Source organism: Passer domesticus, chromosome 10, assembly GCF_036417665.1.
Source record: "Passer domesticus isolate bPasDom1 chromosome 10, bPasDom1.hap1, whole genome shotgun sequence".
Classification (NCBI taxonomy): Eukaryota; Metazoa; Chordata; class Aves; order Passeriformes; family Passeridae; genus Passer; species Passer domesticus.
Window position 1 is genome coordinate 15,176,106 of NC_087483.1, and position 22,508 is coordinate 15,198,613.

Consider the following 22,508-nt stretch of genomic DNA (forward strand, 5'->3'; position numbering starts at 1 on the left):
TTTCATTGGTAGTCAGTAGGTGTTTCCTTCACTGAATCCATTGTTTTGACCAATCTAGATCAACTACTGGCACAGCTGGTATGACTTCTAACACTTCGCTGTTGCCAGGTTTGAATTTCTATGGGATCTGAAACAGTTTTGACCATGTTGAATAGTTTGTGAATGTTAAAGGAGGTTTTTGGATATTTTCACAGCAAAAGCACTGCATTTACAGCATTAACTTGCTGAAAAATGCCTATAAATGAGCTCCAGTTCAGGCCTGTAACCAATCTTGTGAACTGCACACAGAGCATTATGAGTCTAGATAGCAAGTTTTAACCACAAAAGCCCTTTTATTAAAATACCGCAGGCAAAGAACCACTAGGGTATTTCTGCTTTGTCCAGCTGCAGAAGGCTCAATATCACCTGGAATTCCCAGAGCATTTTCTAAATCCAAGCCAGCACCAAAGCCTGGTTTTGATTTTGAAATGAGAAATACGCTCATACTCAACCCAGCATAGGGAGATTCACACAAGCTCTGGTCTGTACTGGCTATGATAGGGACAAGTCCAGCTGGAAACCATGCAAAGGGTTTTTTCATTTACTGCTATTTTCATTTACTAAACTACACCTACAGCAAGCAGTGGCACATTCAGCACACACTGCCATCCCCTGCTGGCCATGGGAGTCCTCTGGCTAGCAAGTGACATTTGGGGATTTATCGTCTGATTAGGAAACTGGAAACAGCACACCTGCTGGTACTCTGCAGAGGAAGAAAGAAATGGATTGCTAATATGAGAAACATTATAAAGCAAACCCTTAAACATTTAGCGTTTTTCATTATCAGAAGAACTTTCTTCTTATAACATGGGATACCAGATAAGAACTTGTATGTGATCATTCCTGTACCTGCTTTTAATTATTAAAAAGTTTCCTTTTAGTCTCATAGCACATTACTCACTGGTAGATGACTTGGCAATTCAACCTTGTAATATTACAATTAAATTCAGTAGACTTTCTACTGTGGAGAGTAATAAATCAGAGTAGACTCTGATTTATGCTGGAGCTTGCTCATTTCTGCAATTCTGAGTAGACCAAGCACTATTTTCAAGCCTGTCAGCTGCCAGGTTCTCAATGCCCAGAATGAGCAGTTTCTGAAACAAACACAGCAACAGCACACTCATGTTCTGCCCCAATTTTACAAAGTACTTTTTCAAACTCAACTTGCCTCACTTGGCAAGAGTACAAGCACAGCTGTCCTGGTAAGAAGAGAGTCAGTTATCACCTTGTAATGGCTTGGCTTGGGAGGGACCTACACATCAGCCAGTTCCAACCCTCTGCCATGGGCAGGGACACCTTCCACTAGATCAGGCTGCTCAGAGTCCTGTCCAACCTGGCCTTGAACACTTCCAGGGATGGGGCATCCTCAGCTTTTTTGAGCAACCCGTTCAAGGGGGCCTCACGGCCCTCACTGTCAAGAATTTCTTCTCATTATCTAATCCAACTCTACTCTCAGTTTAAACCGCTGCAATGCATTTATCAAAGATATCTCCTTCTTTAGGATTTTTGAAAAGGCAGAAATTTCAAGTTGTCTCAAACCGCCATTAAAAAAATTAGTTTGTTTTATTGATGTGTTAAAAAAAGTAGGCATCATTCCTGATAAGAACTCTCACTGCAAGAAATGTAAATATTCAGATAATTTCTGAATTTAATGCTGCAACACCAAAGCAGCCACACGGACACACTGTTTCTTTCTCTAAAAAGAAAGCCCATTTGTGCATTTCAAACAATGGAAAAGCTTTGTCAATGAAATGTGCCTTTGGAAGAAACATGCTACCCAGGCCACCAGGAGTTAACCCTATCTTTTGAGTGCAATTCCCTTTCTAAAGCACACTTGTTTTGGGGTTTATTGTTTTTTTATTTCAGCCATCTACTCGAAAATGAAACAAATGTACCATTAATGCCCTAGGAAGTTAATATGTATAACAAAGATTGCACTCACACAGCCATTCAGAAAGGCCAGTAGAATTTAATACAAAAAGTATCACCTCATTAAGTACAGCAAGATATAACTAGATCATTACAAATAGGAACACCAACATTTTCTACATAAACCCCAGACACACGGAAAACAGTTCCAGGAAGTGAGCTGCTAAGTTCATGATTCACTGGCAGTAGTCAGCATGGGTTCAGCAAGGGGAAGTCAGAGTTGAGCAACCCTCTGCAGGGACATGACTGCCAGGAGCTGAAGGGAGAGCAGCAGGCACTGCCTGCCCAGACCCCTGACACTGTCCCAGATCCTGGTTAATGATGCTGGGCAGAGCATGCCCTCAGCAAGGCTGCAGGTGACACAATCTGGGAGTGGCTGATACACCTGCAGGGCCTGCTGCCATCCACAGGGACCTCTGCAGGCTGGAGAAACGGGCTGTGGAGGAAGAGTCCTGCACACTGATACATCCTGGAGCCCGGCAGCTAGAAAAGCCCCCTTGCAGAGAAGGCCCTGGGCTCCTGGATTGGAACAGGAGCCAGCAGTGTGCCCAGGCTGCTGGCATGGGCTGCAGCAGGAGGGTGACAGAGGTGGTCCTTGCCTTTACTCACACAGCAGCAGTGCCCCGTGTGAGGCACACAGACCAGCTGGGAGTCCAGCTAAAGGCCACAGAGCCATTCAGGGACTGCAGCACCTCTCTCACAAGGAAAGGATGAGGCAGCAGGGATTGTTCAGCCAGAAGGAAGCTCAGGGAGACTCTTACCAACACATACCATCATCTGAAGTGGGGGTGCCAGATGGAGGCAGGCTCTTGTCAGGGATGCCCAGGGACAGGCCAAGGGGGAGTGGCACACACTGGAGCAGGTGAGCTTCCCTCTGAGCACAGAGCACACTGTCACTGCGAGGCTGGCTGAGAGCTGCAGCAGGTGGCCCAGGGACACTCTGTCCTTCCTTGGAGAGCCAAAGCCATCTGGACCTCATTCTGGCCAGCAAGGCCTAGATGGCATGGCTGGAGCAGGGAGCATGGACAACATGACTTGCAGAGTCAACCTCAACCTGCCTCTGATTCTGTGAATAAACAAACACACGGAAGTTTTGAAAAAATGCCAAAGTTGGGTTTTTTTAATAGAAAAAGGTCAAGGTCATGAACTGCATAGAAATATAACTTCAGTCATCTCAAAATGTTACTCAGTATTCATTCACACTTGGAAAGTCCCAGTAATATGAGGAAGCAAAACAGACTAACTTGCCTACAAGGCATGTATTTCCATTCAATTGGAATTAATTTACGCAATAATATTTTAAAATAAATCAAATGCACTTATCCAAACAAAGTCTGATTCAAGGTATACTTTACGTATATATAAAATACAAATAAAGACTTCAAAACTTAAATTCTTTGGATAAAACAAATTTTCGATTATTTAAAGATAAGTTAGCTCTAAAGTAGTAAGAAATGTAAACATCAGATACTGTGATAAAAATCTTAAGGAATAACAGCTTTGTCATAAAGTGCTGGCATATGCTATCAGCTTTATTTTCCAGATGCTAAAAAATAGTTGTAATTTCAATTCAGGAATATTTTGGCAGAATTTTAAATTACAACAACTTAAAACCCACTCTTTTTTACCTTTATTTACACTGCTTTTTGGCATTTTCTTCTTTAAGTGAACTTTAAATTCTACATATGTATAGAATAATTTGTGTTTTTAACTTACCCAATTGAAACTGGAGTCCATGAGGGCAGAAAATTAATCCAAAGGTCAGGTAAGACTCCAGCTGGGAAAAGCCAAGGACTTTGAAAAGTAAGGGTGTAAAGTACCTGAGCACAATTCAACAGCTGCCTCCTGCAAAGTATTTCTGCAATTATTTATACAATCAGTACCACTGAGAAAAGCTCCATGAGAATTAATAGACAGAGGAGACCTGGTGTGGTTCACTCACACCCAGCTATCAGAGCTTTGTCCCTGCTGAACAAACCTGTTACTTTATTTCACATGAAATTTAATCTTGGAGAATTTCTTCTTCTGACAAACACAAGCTGAAAAGCTTTACATGTCTTACACCTCAGTCAGCTTTCCACTTGTCAACGTGAGCATCCCCTCAAACCAACACAACCGTCCTGAATGCCCCCATGCATTTTGGTGACCTTACACTGGAATCTGTTTGGGAAAAACCTGTTCATTCCTTGTGTGAACAAAGATAAAACACAACCTTTTACCTCTCATCAGGTTCACCTCTCAGCCATATTCCAAAATGCCAATCTGCCCAACTACTGACAAATCCACAGGCACACTTGAAAAAGATTATCAGATTGTGGTATTTTATTACAGAAAACAAATCCAATTCGAAGACAATCAAATTTAAGCTTTGAGGAGTGGAAAATATTGAAATATTTTAAAGTGGCATTTACTTTCAAAATATCTCTAAGAGTTTTAATAAATTCACTGCCCAAAAAGGCTCACAGGCTCTGTTATGATTAAGGGGCTTATTTTATGAGTATTACTTTCAGGTTGTTAAGGCACAACTGGCATTTGCTTTAAGACAAAACTTGACACACGCATTATTACCTCAGAGCCAGAAACAAGATGAAGTGGAAGGCACAGAACTTTAAAAAATACCACTAACCAAACCAATTTTAAAGGCTTAAAACAAATGTTAGGTAGTTGGTCTTGAAATACTAACACACTGCAGTCCATTTCTCAGAGCAGGCGTGAAGCTGAGTAATTATGGACAACTAATTGACAGCAAGATACACTTCTACATTAGAGGGGCACAGAGAAAAACTGTTAATTGCTGTTTCACTGGCAAAAAGGGTTATTTTCAGTTTACTCTTTTAACTAGAGGCTTTGTGTTTTGGGACTTGTTTGTGTGGGGTTTTTTTTAAGATAAGGAAAAATCAGTACCGGTAGATTATACTATTTCAGAGGTTTGATCAAAGCAAACCACCCAGTTCAAATATTCACATCAGCACAGGAATTTAATCTTCAAATGTAATTTATGGTAAGAACCATGGACCATAAGCACCAAGACTGACAATCTACCTGTTTTCTATGCCCAGTGTTGCAGAGATCCAACACAGCATAACCACACAGAATATGCATGATAATGCCCAAGTGGACCAGCTCCATAAGGCAGAACTACTAGTGATCCTAGAGGTGAAACAGGTTTCCAAATGGCCTCCACAGATGTACCATAGTCCCAAAACATACCAAATTTAGCCTCTATTCAAAGTGGTGAGAATGGTAGCAAGCAACTCCAGTAAACCAGCAAGGTTCAGCTTCCCTGCTTCCCTTCCCAATCTTTTACTAAGGGAGTCCTAAAAGCATGCATGTGTTCAACCACTGTTTGGCAAAGGCTACGCTGAAATTCATTTGCAGGTTTCAGTTTGTTCACTCTAGCATCATCTTTTGACTAGAACTTGAAAAGTGCAAAAATATTTAATTATATCTTCTTAAAAAAAATAATTCATTTTATTGGCGCAACAGCTCCAATTCCTCAGGAGTTAAATCCACTGCCAGCAATGGATAGAAAAGGAGGCACCAGCATAAAAGAATCAAAGTGCATTTCCAGTATGCCAATGCTGCACGAATTGGCAAGCCAGAACCTTTTTTTCACCACTGGAACAGATTATTCTGAACTCATTCCATGCAAAGTCTGTGTTCCACATTAGCACACAAAGTCTGTCACCAAGTCTTGGGGATACTGCAGTGAGTCGTCGAAGCGGAAGCGTTTGGAGAGCGTGCTGCTGTCCTCTGGGATGTTCTCCTTGTCCTCCTTGTCACTGCAGCTCCCACTGCAGCTGGATTTTACACTCCACTCTTCTGAGCACTTGGCTGTGTGTCCTGGCAGCTGAGAGGAGCAGCAAATCTCTTCAGGGCTGCACAGGAGCGTGAGCTCCCCTTGCTGCAACCACGAATGGGACAGACAGTCTGCTGCAGTGGGCCTGTCCCTTCGCAGGGAGAAAGGGAAAGGCGCTCCAGTTAGTTTCATCAACACTCATAAACTAAAATAGTTCTGATGCTAAAAATCCTAACCAAAATTAACACTGAAGAGTCAATATTGGTGTGTTTACACCCCTACCTCAGCTGCTACAAAACCCAGTTAAGTGTTGGCTACATGCCTCTAAATTTAGCTGATGGTTTATCCTAAAGCTGGTAAGCTTTCAATAGAACAAGGAACATAGTCCCTGGGGATGTTTTCAACATGGCACACATTAATGGGCACTTGCTTTTCCTTTTAAATATGTTTTATACAGACCATAAACAGCGAGGCTCATTAAATCATGCTTTCAAGGACAGCCAAGTTAACAGGATGTCATCAACTCTGACATCTTCTAGTGTTTTACTCTTGCAATTGATCTGGCATAAATTCTATCAAAATGTAGATCCTACCAAACAAACCAGACTTAGAAAAGTGCTCCTCTGGATAACCTAGTACAGTGCAACTGCAAGTTTTAATTGTGTTCTGCATTGTTTACCTCCACAGAACTTGCCAGAAAACTGGCTCCAAGACAGCAGAGCCCACTATTTGTCCCTAACTCCACCAGAACACAGGAATATTTTTCAGTCAGAAAAGTGTAACTTTACAGAGCTGACTGAGTCTCTGAGAACAGACTTTTCCTCTTAAAATTCAGGGAGGTATAGTCATCAAGAGTTAGAATGGGAATAAAAAAAAGTCAGCTTATTGAGTGTATAATGAAGACTCTTGAGATGCCCAGGAGAAAATGAGAAGTAATTGTGACAGAATGTCAAATATCCCACAGGTCCACAATAAGAGTTATCAAAGCAGGTTCTTAGTCATTGATTCCTTTTTTTCTGGGTGCTGCACAAACATGAAAGACAGGAGTCCCTCATGATACTGGGGTTTTGTGAATCATTTCAGATCCTGACAAACTGTGACTGTGAGATGCTAAGACAGGAAGGACTCTTCAGACTTTACATGGAGTCCCAATTGCCTCAGAGCAGCCAATTCCCAGGAATCACCTTCCATCCTCTGCTGCTGTCCAAGAGCCTCTCTCAGGCAGGCAGGCTGAGAGGCTCTCTGAAGGTGACAAGGGTTATTGCCTCACCACAGGTGACCATATCTAGCACTGCAATCAATAGTACCTGAGCAGCTCACTTCTCAAAGTTCAGCTTCTTTGCAAGGTCTTGATTAGAGTCTGAACTCCCAAAGAACGCAGAGTTAAGGGAGTGTGCCTTACAAACAAACAAGTTTTTGCTTTGGGTTGGGATCATTATTAGAACACTGAACATGGCAAAACACTGCCAAGTATAAAAATATAGTAAAAGAGGTATTTAAGTAAAAAGACAAAGGTGAGTCAGGAAACAAGAAAGCACTGCAAAAAGATTGCATTGCATTTCCAAACTAGAACAATTATAGAAAAGAATGTGACCTTCCTAGAGTACACTTTAATAAAACCTGTTAAAAATCTGTCATCTGAATGAAAATATAAAGAAACTCAAACAAAAACAAAAAACCTCGAAGAACAACTCTGATTAATAATAACATTATCTGTGAAAATAATAAAAATAATATTCGACAATTTTAGGCAGACATTGAATCCAAAATTCTTCTCACACATTATAGAAAAGCATAAACCCACACTTTAAAATATCTGGTTGAAAATACCAATATATTGTAAATATCCAACTGATCTTATCAGTGACATTAAGTGCATAAATTAACATTCACTTTTTCTAGGTGCTCCACAAATTTAGGATTCTTGCCTGGAGGAGTTTGCTACTTACTCTGGATTTTTTATGAGAAGTTTTTGAATGAAGTCTTTTGCAGGCTGTGAAACTGATGAAAATATTTCTTCTGAATAATCCACGTTAACTTGAGATATGTTAAGGTAAGTTTCTTGAACATCAGCTCCCACAAATGGAGATTCTTGTGTCAGCAGCATGTATGAGATGACACCGATGTTCCTGAGATAAGAACACAATGTACAAATCCACTAGAGAACAAAATGTACAAACCTACTAGAGAACCTAAACAATATACCCTGCATATTTACTGTGCTGCAAATCCTGCCATATCCCACTCTCAGAGTTACAGCCAACATGTTACACCTCAATTTTATGTAATTCAAACATGACTGCACATAGAAAGTGCACACAGGAAAGATATGTTATGCATATGTCTCAATGAAGGGATTTTTGAAAACTGTTTCATTTCAATAGACCCTTTTCTTCCTACTGAGACTGTTAGGAAAAGGAAATACCACTTTTACCCAGCCCACTCTTGGGACATGTGGCAATTCTGGATGATAGAGCTGCAAAAAAGACAGACTTTCTAATCTGCATATATCTTGCACTGCAATTCTGGATAACAGAGCAAAGACTTAATGAACTTCTCTGTACATTTGACATCTGAGTTGTGTTACAATCTCTTCTAGCTGAGATGTTCCTCCCAAGAGCATGAACGTGAGTGCCACAGATCATGCAATCTGTTATAAATCTTAAGGTGGTTTCTTGATGCATAATAGAAACATTTTTGTGATCTGATAGATCATAATCTAGTAGTCATTAGTGTGGAAACATGCAGCTGGGTTTGTCATTGTGAGCACAGCATCAACTGGGGTTTCCTTAGGCCTTCCCACAAAAGCAGGCAAATAATATGTGATGGAAAATCATTCATGAACAGATTTAGTTACTATTCTAAGTTGAAGATTTATAAGGAGCAACTAGCAACTTTTAACAGTGAATATTGAGATGCTGAAGATTTTATGTTTAAAGGAAGCATTTCAAAGCTAGTATTTAACATAGCACATAAAATTAAAACACCACAAAAAGTTGTGGGTCGGTCATTTCAAGGTATTTGTAATTTTTTATGATTCACTCTGCAGATATTTCTCTAAAAATAAGAAGTAGGAAGTTGACATCCTTCTTATAATTTGTATCAAAGATTCTTTAACGACGTAAAAGTGGGGAGGGAAGTGTGCTAGAGTAGCAAATACCTGAAGCATGTCACCCAGGAGTAAGTAATACCTCAAGTATGTTATCCAGCCACTGTTATTATTCCCTCAGAACAAACACCTATCCTCCACAGGATCAGAAGCCACCTGCATTTCCCACTAAGTGTGCAACAGATCCATGAACTCCTGTAAGTCCTGAGGGCTTCATCCCCTCCCATCCTCCCCTCCCTCTTTCAGCCAGCCCATCAAGAGAAGGGGTTTCCTGGAAGCCAGATGAAACTGCATCAAGCCCTTAGATTGTTAAGGGGTCCCACCAAGCCCCAGTAAAATGAAGATCAAACCTACCACATGTCTGTAGCTGTGGTAATAGGCTCATAGTTCAAGATTTCTGGAGCTAAAGAGATGGGGAGAAGAAAAATGCTTTAATAAATATCTTATTCAAATGGCCTTGAATCATACATTACATTTCTGGCATTCTTTTGCCAACCATTATTGTAAGACTCAACATGTAGTTTCAATAATTAGATTTATTATTTCTAAGCCACAAGGTGGCAAAAGGTCATTTCCATTTGCCTAGACACAGATGGTTACTTGGTTCACACCAAAGTGGCACTACATGGCCTGAAGTTTGTCCAAGTTTCAAGATGTGTTCTAATCAGATGCATGCACATACATTTTTCTCCTAAGAGGATTTTGAATTATACAGCTTTTTAATAGGAATGTATAGAGCCTTCAGCATGTTAAAGCAAGATGACCAAGCCAATTTTAGGATCAGTGGCTGTTAGCATAGGCTAGGTAGCAAGTTATTCACTGCAGAATGAAGTGCTCTTAACACTGAGTGTTGGCAAATCACGAAGGAAACTTGTCCCTCAGAGAGGGCCAAGCGTTAACAGCAATCTTTTCCTTTCCAACAAATATTTTAATCTAATTAAATCATCATACTGAATAACATTAAAGATGTTACATTAATTCGAAGAACATTTCTTTGTGCATGCTAATGTTGTATTTAAATTCTGATCAGAACAATTGAACAGCCCATAACACAGCAAATACTACAGTGTAAACCTGAGAGCTGCACTGATTGATATAATTTGGGATTTTTTGGTGCAAATATTTGTTGACTACTCTTAAAAAAGAGCAGCTGAAACATGTTGCCTTGTCCTGTGATGTTTTTATCAGCTCGTAAGTTGCTCAGTGTGCTCCATGAACTGTTCCTGCTCTCTGGAGAGCCCACATGAGAGGCTGTGGGGCAGCCCTTCCATACCGAGGTACTCTGTGGTTCCCATGATCTGCCGCAGCTCACTGCAATTCTCAAGCTTCCGGGACATCCCAAAATCCACAATTTTTACATCACCAAGAGGATTGATGCTGCTCAGCAAAATATTTTGAGGCTAGAATAGAAAAAAATTGCATTCCTAATTAATAAAATGCAATCAGAAAAAAATGCCCCATGTTCTAAATGACTTCAGCTTCTATTATGAAATACTTATTGCTAAACACTGTTTAAAAATATTTAATCTCTATCCTTTTAATTTCATTTTAATATCATTTAATCTCCCTCTCATCATCTTTTTAATGTATTTAACAAATTACTTTGATGAACAGAATAAATTAAAGTGCTAAAACAAAGCCTGCTGCAGCCTCACCTTTAAATCAAGATGAACAATATTGTTTTCATGCAAGCAGCAAAGTCCTTCGAGTATTTGCCTTATAAGCCTTACAATATCCCTTTCACAAATTCTGTCATCCAGATCTGGGACACACAAGTCAAATATTTCTCCTCCAGCAGCACTGAAACACATTGAAGAATATCTATGTATTAAATTTAAATTTTGAAACTTTAGCAAGGAAAAATGTTTTTAATAGCACATATTTATCTAACATATATCTGTAATATCAGAGAGGCTGGGAATATTTTTCTTTTTACACATTTACACTAAAACCCTTAATGCAAACACTTAGAAAAGGGGGAAAAATGTGATGATGTTTTTTCTTTCCTTATAGCCTAAAACAGCAGTTAAGACAGCAAAAAGCATTTGACTGGTAACCTCATAATGCTCTGTTCCCCTCAAGCAAGCAGGAAGATGCCTTCCAGAAGCTGACTTCTATCATCAGTCCCTAATCAAAGAAGCCTTTCTTTTCAAGTCAAATCTAAAATGTCTTCCATGAGACCAGTTCATAAATAATTCAGAGCAGTGTAAAGCAGCATGGAAATATCTGTGCTCCTGTGGTTTATGAGTTATTCCTACACTTGGCTGCAGTGTCAGCTGTCTCCTTTCAGGCTGGGTTTGAGATCATTACTCAGCCTGCTCTGAGTGCCTCAAGTCTCTCTCTCAAGGACGAAGGGCTTCCTCAAAACTACAGATCACTAAACCTCACTGCTAAGTTTACTAAACTCTCCAAAATGAGAGTCTGGTAAAAAGTCAGCTGTTGGACAAAATGAACGAACACAGCCACAAGCCTGCTGAGGTTATGTGAGGTGTCAGTAATGCCTCCCCCAGGTGACTTATGGACATGAGGGGAAGGGCAGAGGATGCCATGGATTTCAACTCTCACAAGGTTTTCAGCCCTGGCTCCCAGTGTTGCTGTACTCAAGTTATATTATGGTCTGGATGGGTGGGGACCCACAAGGGTAAAGAGCTGAAAGCTCTGCAGCAAAGGCTTGCAAAAAAATCAAGAACAAATGATATGTTAGGGGTCAGCTAGTTCCAGGGGAAAAAAAAGTTTTCAAAGATAGAATCTAGCTAAATTCCTCCAAATTTTCCAAAGAATATACCATGGTGTACAGAGACCACTATTAACAGCACTTCAAATACTTTGTACGTGAAGCTTAAAGCTTAGAAAGAATTAATTTCACAGGCTGTATTTTTGTTCCTTACATCCTACACAAAAATTTACACATAAAAAATATGATAGATAATGCAAATTTAATTCCCAAATTAAAGCTATTTTTCAGAGCTAATAAGAAGCTTTGGGGACATCTGTAAAAAAATGGGATTTTTTTAGGAAACTGTGCAAAAGTCAATTTTAAAACAACAAAATCACTGAATTTAGGAGCTCAAAAAAAACCAAAGTAACTGTAAGTCTCCAGTCACCAAAAAAATATCAAGTGCTAACTTGAAGTTCACAGGCATGGATGTGCTCAACCTCTTTGAAATCTGTGTACTTGGAACCAATGACTTTATTTTTTTTGTGATTTTAGTTGCATCAAAGCACTCAGGACCTTCTGCGGTATTCCAAGAACATTATTTCCAGTCAGTTTGCCTGAAACATCCTTAAAGGAAAAAATATAAAGTATATTACAATGAAAGATTAGCATAATGTGTACAGGGTACTGCTGCAATTCTTCTGGGCATTCAGGCAACTCATGCAAAAAATTAAAATATTGAAAGATGTTTTCCTGCAAACATGGAACATGTGATGAAGGCATACTTACTATTCCAACACTAAGATGATTTCATTTGCTGTCTCATAGACTTCATGCAGATTAACTATGCGAGGATTGGATTTCATTAGTTCAAGGACAGCAATTTCATGCACAATCTCTGCTTTGCAGTCTTGACCTCTTCTCCTTTTCTTTAAAAATTTAGCTGCATACTCTTGGCCTGTGGATTTAGCTACACATTTTCTAACCACAGCACATCTTCCTCTACAAAATAAAAGGGAAAATACTGAGATGCAGGAAATCAAAAGCACATAAATTAACATTAGAAATAAGACACAGCAAATAACTGCAAACAAACAAAAACAATGTATTGGGAAATGCCACGCTTGGCCTGCTCTTGCACTGTTTCCTGAACATTCACTTGCAGGCACTGTAGAAGGATACTAAGCTAGATGAAGCTCTGGTGAGACCCAGGAAAATTCCCTTTATACAGCCTAGCTAAACATTACATCAGAGTATCAGGTTACAGGGACATTCTCATGGTCAGGTCACAGAATAATTTGGTTGGAAAGGACTTCTGGAGGTCCCTAAAAAGCTCCTGCTTAAAGCAAGGCTGGCCATGAGGTCTTGCCAGACTGCCCAGAGCTCTGTTCAGGCTGGCAAGATATTAAAAAACCCTCAACCTCACTAAAACACCTACAGGACAGTAACAAACAAAGCAAACCCCTATGAAATGCAGGGAATGAACAGGAAAAATAAAGCACATTTAAATGCATGGGTGGGGCAGGAGGTTTTCAGTGAAAAAAATTTAGTCATAAAGGGAATTTCCTTCCACAAATCATGTAGTACTGATACAAAAATCCCAGGTATCTGCAAAATGTGTCACAACATCTTAATAGAAAAGCACCCACCACTTAGCATTCTCTTCCTCAATTACAGTTAGACAAAGTGTGTCACTTTATTTCCTAGCCAACTGTTTAGGTATGGAAACAAAAACATATTCTGGCAAAGAAATGTTTTTAGAAGAAAACCACATACTGTAGTTAAAACATCAAGCTGATCTTTGAAAAAATTAGAAGGAAAAAATTGCAGTTTTTTAAGCCAAGTTAAAAACTCCTGTAAAAAGATTTATAGTTACTAATATTGCATTCCCATAAATGCCTGGTTGCATACATGCAAAGTGTTTTCAAATTGTAAAGAGAAACCTTACATACAAAAACCAGATTTAGTTAAAGAAACCTTATTTACAAAAACACAACTTGAAAGGCTGCAATAAACTGCGAGTAAAGTTCTAAAAACAGCATCAAGCTATGTACAAAGTGCACAGCCTACATTTATCTCTTCAAAATGAGCCTGTCCACCTGTATTTTTTGTTACCACAGCATACTAAGGACAATCATAATGCAACAGCTCAGAATGAGCTATCTGAGCTGTGTTCTTTAAACTAAATTAGCTTCTTTAGTAGAAAATACCACATTGCCTTACAGGCTTTGCCTTTTTTCTGGTGAAAAAATCCCAGTGCTTAAAAGGAACGTTTCTTAAAAAAGTATTAAAAAAAAAAAATAATCTAGACTTCAGTATTTAATCAAAACAGGGATGACCATCACATGCAAAAAATCAATTTTCATTTGCAAATAACTGCACAAAGGTGCCTAAATTATTAAATATTTAAAGATGACTTTGAATCATACTGCTACAACTTAAAAATGAATTCAACAAAACAGGACTTCTGTCATCATTTATTTCAACATCAATTAGGTGTAGATTTTCTCTACCCTTTTTTGAAAGCACTAAACTTTAGAGATAAAAGTTATTTAGAATACAGGCACACTCTTCACCTTAGCAACTACCTGTAAGCCTGAAACAGCCACATTCTTTCCCAATTGTTAACCCAGCTTATTACTGCAGAGCATTTGAAGTTACTGAGCTCAGCCTCATAACACACACAAGCTGGAAACACTCCTCCCTCCAGTTCACATTCTCTTTTTAGCATCACATCAACCCTGCCAGCCACCAAAGTGCCTCTAAAATTAACAAAGGGGAACCAGTTCAGTTTCATGAGAACAGCACGATCTTCCCCAGTAGTTTTGGCACATCTTCCTTCTGGTTCCTGTGGGCTTAACAACTCTGAAGCGTCCGTGATACCTCCAGATTTGAGAGGTAAGAATTTCCACTTGTTTATTAGTAGAGTGCCAATTAAGGCAAAAAATAAGACCAAAAAAGTCTTTTAGAGCTGTGGAAATTGCTCCAGAAACACAAAAAAGTCAGCTCGGAAGTGCTGCACTGACGCAAGCGAAGCAGTTCCCGCTCCTGGCCTGTGCAACCATCCCCCCTCAGAGCCCAGCTCGACAAGAAAATCTGATTTCAGGATGTTTTCATATCTCAGCTCAGAAACCACAGAAATTTAAGTACTTCAAAAGAAGCCAAGCCATGCACACACCAGGGACAGAACTACTTAACCCACTAAACAGAACCTAACCTGCCAGCTTCGTGAGTCAGTGTCTTAAATACCAAAGGACCCAGCAGATAAGGGTGTGGGAGGAAGAAATGGGGCTTGGGAAGCTTAAGCAGAGAACAAGAGAACTATTTACTACATAATCTCAACAGGAAAAAGACAACTGCAAGTGAAAATTAAAGCATATTAATCCTTCAGAGAGGTCACAAAGAATAGATGGATTTTACATCACTCAAAAAGCATTTATACACTTAAAAACATTAAAACATACACATGTAGTTAGGCCAGGAGAAATAACAAATATGTTTGTAAAACAGAGTCGTGCTTCAGTTTTCTTTGCATTTTGGCACTTACTTTGTTATGCCTGGTTTTGCACACATAGCAAAAATTAAAAGCTCAGTTCTGGAATTCACACAAAATCTACACTTTTGTTTGCTTTAGATATCATCTCACAAGTATGTAGAGTCTGAAAATCCAGCGCTGGAACAATACCTGAGTTCTAGAGGGTGCTGCATATAAACTGCTTCTGTAGAGCTTAGAATTCAAAAGCAGAGCTGACAAAAGTTAAGAAAAGAAGAAAGTTATGGGCTGCAATGTGCACTTCTATAAAAGCGTACCAGATAAAAAGCACATGCTAGAAAAACAGAAAAAAACCCAAGAGAATAATGAAGGCTGAGGAGCTCACACACCACATGCAGAAGAGCACCTCTGCTGACAAAAGGAGCTGCAGGTGCAAAGGGTCCTTATGCAGCACAGCTGTGAGACTGCCCTGGCACACTGCTGTTCAGGGAGCTTGGAAACACGATCACAGCATCGTGTCTGCGTGGCTTTGCACCCAATTCACTGAGTATCTCAGGGTGTGAATTAACCCAGTGATTTCAAAGCACACATCCACTCGTATGCCAGAAATAGTGTCATAAACACCGAGGGTTTGGGTGCTTTGTTGCTTTATTTCCTATTTTACTGTTGCAAACAAGAGCAAGGGAAGCAGGCTGCAAAAGTGCTCTGAAACAGCAGCTGGTTTGAACTCAGTCTAACTGCTTGAGGCTGGGAAGGGGAGAGAAAAGGTCTTTGTTTTCTGGGTTTCAGAAAACTCACCCAAACACTTGGAGCAACCAACTCAAAATCCTCATTTTTTTTCTTTTAGTATCACTTTATGTCATCTCTTGTTTAGGCCATGCCCCTGGAATCTATGTGGCAGGGAAAGGAAGATAATCCCAAATCTACCTGCCTATGAAAACCCTCCAGATCTCTGTGACATGGAACAGGCTGGCAGCTTATGCCTCACTGGCCCTTTTCCTGGTCTCTAAAGAACCCACTGTGATGCAAAGAAGGGGACAGGGAAGGAGAAGGGCATACTTCATTCTCCATCTACTACCACAAAGGTTTGTTTCATTGTACAGAGAATTTTCTTGCAGCAGAAATTCCTCTGCTCAAATAAAATAAATGGGAATAATCTTACCTTCCTAGCTCTTTTGATTCAAGCATATAAAAATTGTAGAAGTTTTCTGTCTTGATTGGCGTGTGCAGAGATGTGGCCAACAAGCCAGAAAGGCTTTTGTTCTCCAGCTTTCTCCTCGACATGGTCAGGAGCAGCAGGTCTCTCACTTACACCGGCCACCTGCTGAAGCAAAACAATTAAGAGCCTTGGAAATTGCATAGTTACAGCCCAGGAAAGTATACAAATATTGTGAGTTTAGGGCTACAAAACTAGAACAGCCAGAACTTGGTTCAGTAGCAGCCTGAAAACAACACATTTAATCACTGTAAAAATAAAACCTGAAAGGAATACTAATCAAGACATGCTAATTTAATAATGTAAACACTCCAGATAAGTTAGGGGTTTTTTTAATCCCTGGAGCATATCCATAAGATACTAGGGATAAGCTTTAGTTCTAATAAAAATGCTAATAGCTACTTGACTATTAATGAGATGTAGCTTTTCTTAATCTTTCTGAAACTCTTCTCTGGATTCTGGGTAAGTTCCACACTTCCTTTAAGTTTACCCTTTTAACAGATATTTGTTCCTGGTGGAATTTACCAAAACTCCTTCCTGTTTGTTAACTGCAACACAGCAGGAAGAGGTGACAACAGGACAAAGTGGGGTTCTTTTCCCAGTGGGAATATTCACATTTGTTATGAGGCTCACTCATAGTTCCTCCAAGTTTCCTTTTTAAGGCTGAGTTAATTGTCAGAGAGAAGCATGAATGGACAAGGTCCTCTTTGCAAGTTCAGATCATTTAGAATCAAATGATGTAGTAATCCTGATTAAATTACCTTAATAAACCAGTAGAACAGCACATTATGAAGATACACCCACCCACATCATTTCTACTACAGTGAAAAAAAAACCAACAAAACCAAACCCAATAAAAATTAAAAAATACCAAACTGGGGTTTAGTATTCACGTTTATAGGCCTGAAGCATCTCTTCAGGTGAAATGCAAAAGCAAGGCAGAAAAGGGTTACTGAAGGATACCAGAAGTAGTAATTGATGGCTTCTTTAAGTTAAAGAGCAGGTTTACCTTTATTAGTGAAAAAAAGGGCAAATTGCAATTCAGAGACAGTTAGCAGGCTCACAAAAATACACCTGCAGTTTAAATGAGAGACATGCACTGTCAGACACTTCTGGGGGAGCACTCAAAGTAGTTATGATCCAAATGCAACCCATTACCCATCCAGCATTGTTCACATTCCCATGTGGGATGGAACATGCTTATTCATATTAGAACTATTTTGGATTCAAATCACTGTACATAATTTAGCAGGACAAAGACACAAACGACATAGTTTAAAAATATCTTCAAAGTATCATCTGATATGCAGGAAATAGCTTCTTTAAGAAATTATGAAAAGGTCACAATACAATCTAACACACAAGTCTTTGACTCACTCTGTAACAAGCAAGCATTCCTTCTCCCCCATTATGTGACAGTTTAGCATTTAAGAGGATGATTTTGATGTCTGAAGTTTTACATGACTCTCCTTAGAGCTCTGCTCCCTCGATAACTTTAACCCCTAAACTGTATCTTCTTCCTGCTGTACTTCAGCAGAAAACCATTTGTGTTCGATAACTGGCCTCACTGACTGACAGCTTACCATTATCAAATTTATTACCATTATCGAGCTTATTACGTAAGCTTTCATCGTACATGGTCATGTGTACACAGCAATTATTAAGAACTTCTGCCTCACATTGCCTTGAAGTTGTTTCTCCGGTAAGACACCACATCTCTTTTTTTTAGCCCGGTATCATCAAGAATAGAGAAGAACTCATACCCACAGCAGGCAGAAACCCACGAAGAAGCATGTAATCTACTCAGGAGAATGAGATTCAACCAGCTATGGGGAAAAAAAAGGCTTCCCACTAAACTAGGGAAGTTTTCCGAGAAAAAAGTCAGCTGTTTTAACCTTTTCTAAAGACGTCAAGTCCCTGGTCTGGGCCGGGAAGACGTTCGGCAGCGAAGGACCACTGAGGGCGGCAGCGGCCGGGCGGGACCGGCCCTGTCCCCGCGGGGCAGCCCCGACTCCCCTCACGGGCACCCCCGCGCTGCCCCGGCGCGACCCGGCACCGGGCGGGGAGGCAGCGCGGCGCCTCCACCGCGCCCAGCCAGCAGCACAGCACAGCGGCCCCCCGGCCGGGCACATTCCCCGCTCCCCCGGGTCCGAGCACGCTCCCGCTCTCCCCGGCCGGGCACACTCACCGCTGGCCGCCGCCCGCCGTCCCTCACAGCCCCGCTCCCGCTCTCTCGCCGCCGCTCGGCGTTTGAAAGCCGCAAGCCGAGGGGAGCGGCTGTCCCAGCGGCGCGAGCGCCAGGCCCCGCCCCCTCGACAGAAGAGCCAATCCGCGCCCAGCCGCGGCGCCCAGCGGCCCGGCGATTGGCGGGAGCGCTCTCCGCGCGGGCAGCGCCCTCTAGCGGCTGCCGGCCCCCAGCGGCAGGTGCCGCCGGGCCGTGAGGGCGCTGAGGGCTCGGGGTGCGCGGAGCCGCCGCTCGCGCCACGGGGCACCGGCGGCGCGTCCCGGCCCCGCTGCTGCGCCGCCAAACCCCGCTGCGAAGGCTCCTCGCCGCGTCCGCTGCATCCCCGAGCGCTGAGCAGCGGGGCACGGCCGAGGCAGCGGGGCAGGTCCCGGTGCAGACGCCGTCCCCGCGGTGGGAGCCGGGGACGGGAGCCGCGCCCGCAGCGCTCCCGCTCGTCCTGGTGCGGGACGCGGGGACGGAGGCGCCGCGCGGGCCCCGCGGAGGCTCCGAGACCACGGCACCGGGCCGGTCCCGTTAAAAACCCAGCGATAAAGCGGTTCTCACCCGCAGCTGCCGGGGACAGAGCGCTTGCAGTCCGCCTGTAAAGCACAGGGCCCGCACGGAGCACGTTGGACAATCTCGTAGTCATGCATGCAAGGGGAAACAGAGTCTTCAGAGCCGTGAGCAGCTCTGAAATAAAAAAAAAATAAATAAAAAAAAAAAAAGTTAAAAGACTCCAACCTGTGGTTTCAAAGACTCTTTCCAAGGACTGAAAATAGCCTAAAGCATGGTTCAGAAATAAGTTGAAGTTAGAAAGAGTTCTAAAATAGTTGCAATTTGTTTGTCAAATGGGTTTGCTCTGAAGCAATCCAAGGAGCTAGAATTTGCAAACATCCGTTTTGTAATACTTTTGTCATGAAGTCAGCACTAGTAACGCAGCATAAGAGTTTAAGTGTATTTAATTTCAGCAGCGCACCATTAGAGTTACTGGGTTAATTCTGTTTGTGCCATGGCACTGCCAGTGAAATGGGTAATTGCTGTGTTTATTACAGTGCCTAAGTCATGCAGTCACAGCAAGGCTTGCATTAAGATGAAAGTAACATAAATGAAGATAAGAAAGCAGAAAGTATTTTTGAAGAGTCTAGAATATGTCACACCATGTAGCTGGCACACTGAGGTACCTACTGAAAACATGTAATTCCTGCTTCCTTGCACTTCCATCTGGCTTTTTAGCACTTTGAGCTGTGGATATTTTTGACAAAAGCAGTCCAAAATCTTTACTGTCTCCCACAGAGTTCCATCATCTCTACAGGGTTCCAGATCATACCCTTTCTTGATTAGAACATGATTTCAAATACATCTGTCAAATAAAAATACAACATGTGGACAGGATTGGTTTTGTTGAGAAGTGCTCTTTGAGCAGTATGAAAAGCAGGCAGCATTCCAAACATACCAAATGAGCCGCAGAGTAAATTTAAATGATGCCCACAATTAAGATGTTTTAGGTTATTATAGTGGTGCCAAGAAGTGAATGACAGTGCTTATGTTTGTCTCCTTAGCTGCTTTTTTGTCTTTACTGATGCTCATCAGGATTTGCTCTACTCTCCCTTTAAGTTTTGAAAACCAAGCAAATACCAAAAATGCTCCGTGACATGCATGTTGTTGTACTCTTGGTTATCTGTTTCTATAATGCCATGGAAACATGAATGGCACTTGGAGAAGGGTATAATTGACAGGACTCCACCCTGAGGACTTTGGAATTTTAGTTAGATACACCACAACTGAGAAGGACAAACAAAGGTGGAGGAGGGGGAATGGGTAGGCTGAAGGTCACAACAGTACAGGAGCACGAACTATTATTATTCCTAATGTATACACCTGGTCTGTGGGATAATTAAAAAATAGCAATTAAAGGTGTTAGCTTCATAACTCCCATTCTTAGTTACTTCTCTGGCTTACCTTGATTATCGATCCATTTCAAAGTTGGCTCTTTTCAGCCTGTAGAGGCTTTCAGGAAAGAACAATTTCCACTTGATCAGCAGCCATTTGGCACAGCTGCATGCACAGCCCCGGTGACCAGAGGACAGGTGTTCTAGGCAGCAGCCTTGTGCAAAAAGCTCTGCTCCCTCCAGGAATGCCGGGTTCAGCTCGGCCCTGTCACGGGCTGGCGATGTTGGAAGAGATGGCAGCCTACCCTTCTCAGCAGGGAACTGCACAGTGGGGACAAGCACACGACATTAAGAGCTGCACAGCTGGGAGCTCAGAGTGTCTGAGCCTTCTCCAACTTGTTTTTATTTAATATAGGTAGTTTTGAAAAAAATCTGATTCCCCCCACGCGAAAATCTCTGCACCACCTTCTCACACAAGGCAGTCCTCAGTGCAGTGGGAAATGCTGGATTCCACACAGGCACTGCTTCCCACAGCTGCCTCAGTGACACCCAGCACGAGCTCCAGGCCAGCTCCAGTGTTTACACCGAGGGAAAGTGAGTGACTGTGCACTACGTGGCATCGGTTATCAGCGACCCGGACAAAAATATCTCATGAGTCTGACATCAAGAATGACAGAGAACAGATTCTGGAAGGGCCTCTTCCCACAGCAGCTCTCCGTCAGTGACTCAGGTTAGCTCGCACCACATCTCGAGTGGCAGCAAGAGAATGCAAAATCACCTTCTGGAAAAAGTTTTTTAAAAATGGAAATATCACTTCACTATCAGATTCTCCAGTTTGGTTAAATGGCAACTTGTCACTTCCCCTGTGTTAAACATTCTCCTCGGGCTGTGTCATGGTGGGGAGAACCCTTGCCTAAGAGCTGACTAAAGACCAGTTTCTCTCACTCTAACCACTACCATCTCTAAGAAAAGGAAATATTTGGTGGGGGCCACTGACTCCTATTAAAGACAACAGAATGCATTTCCACCTGAAGGTATTTCCCTGTGAAAAAGAGAGCTTTCCTGTGTTACAGCCACTGCTGGGAAGTATTTTGCTGCTAGCTCTGATGCTCCATTCAAAAGCAGAGGCTCTTCCAGGAGGCCCAAACCTCTCCAATGTGTTTGCTGTGATATCTGGTGCTTTGTTTGTCATAAGGGGTTTTTTTGTTTTTTTTCTTCATATGTAGCTCTTATCCAAATTATGTTGAATATGGCTGCAGAATCCTTAATTTCCCCACTTCCAAAATCATGATCTGTAATATGTCAGACTCCACAGGCCACCAGAAACCACTCAGCAAAGGAGATGCCAGAAAGACTATCTTGTGGTTTCCCTAAAGGTTTTTAAATGCTGCAAAAGACAGAATGCTCTAAAGGTACTCACTTCAAAAAGGATGTTACAGCATATTCAGAGACACAATAAAAGAGATGATTTACAAAGCGGATTTTGTAAGAAGATTTATTTTAATTAAGTGATTTCATGATGAAACATGGTCTTAAACAAAATAGAGATCAGTATGAAAATAAAATTATACACAGAAAATTCTTTTCCCCAAATGTTTTTGAGTAACAGGGAATACAACACAACAGTCCTGTATTCAAATTATGTAAATCTGTGAGCAAACATTATAGTACATTCCTTGAAGCCAGGCACAATGACACACATTGTGTGCCCCTGTAACACACTCAACACATTTTCTATCTCCTCTCTCTGCCTCGAAGAAAAAAATCCTGAAATGTAATGCAATGTAAATAGGGAAAAAGAGGGAAACTATCTTAATGCTTGAAGCAGGTATTCCCCATTTAGTGTTTTGTGAAACTCATGTACCAAATTCAGATGAAATTTAAACTGGCTTGTAGAAAGATAGAAAAACTTGGAATTGTACTTGATATACAGTCTTGTGAACACTTAACTGAAAAGTATGGAAAGGATTAAAAAATACACTGTGTTCTACTTAAAGCTTAGAAATAAATATGCACTCCATATTCTCAGTGCCTGAAATTCTTTAAAAACAAAGAACTTGGTATAAAATTATATCAAGTAATTGTCAAAAATGAGGAAGATGCACCTATAATCCTGTTAGATTCTGGATGCCTGCATCCCCACTACAAAAACTT

At 41.3% G+C, this 22,508-nt stretch overlaps 1 protein-coding gene across 5 annotated transcripts; it reads right to left on the minus strand.

The window, feature by feature from the left end:
• Window positions 1–4,267: 4,267 nt before the first annotated feature.
• On the minus strand, window positions 4,268–18,529 carry STK17B (serine/threonine kinase 17b). 5 transcript variants are annotated; one of them, XM_064433917.1, is made up of 8 exons: window positions 18,430–18,529; window positions 16,188–16,346; window positions 12,322–12,534; window positions 10,532–10,676; window positions 10,150–10,276; window positions 9,231–9,279; window positions 7,717–7,896; window positions 4,268–5,918 (listed from the first exon to the last, which is right to left on the minus strand). In XM_064433917.1, the coding sequence occupies exons 2-8, from the start codon at window positions 16,307–16,309 to the stop codon at window positions 5,636–5,638; spliced, it is 1,119 nt and encodes a 372-aa protein (XP_064289987.1). In that variant the 5' UTR covers window positions 16,310–16,346; window positions 18,430–18,529; the 3' UTR covers window positions 4,268–5,635. The 5 variants fall into 5 exon arrangements, with proteins under 5 accessions (XP_064289987.1, XP_064289988.1, XP_064289990.1 ...); XM_064433918.1 differs by having other exon boundaries at window positions 16,188–16,349; window positions 18,430–18,515; XM_064433920.1 differs by lacking the exon at window positions 18,430–18,529 and adding an exon at window positions 17,251–17,271.
• Between the last annotated feature and the right edge of the window lie 3,979 nt (window positions 18,530–22,508).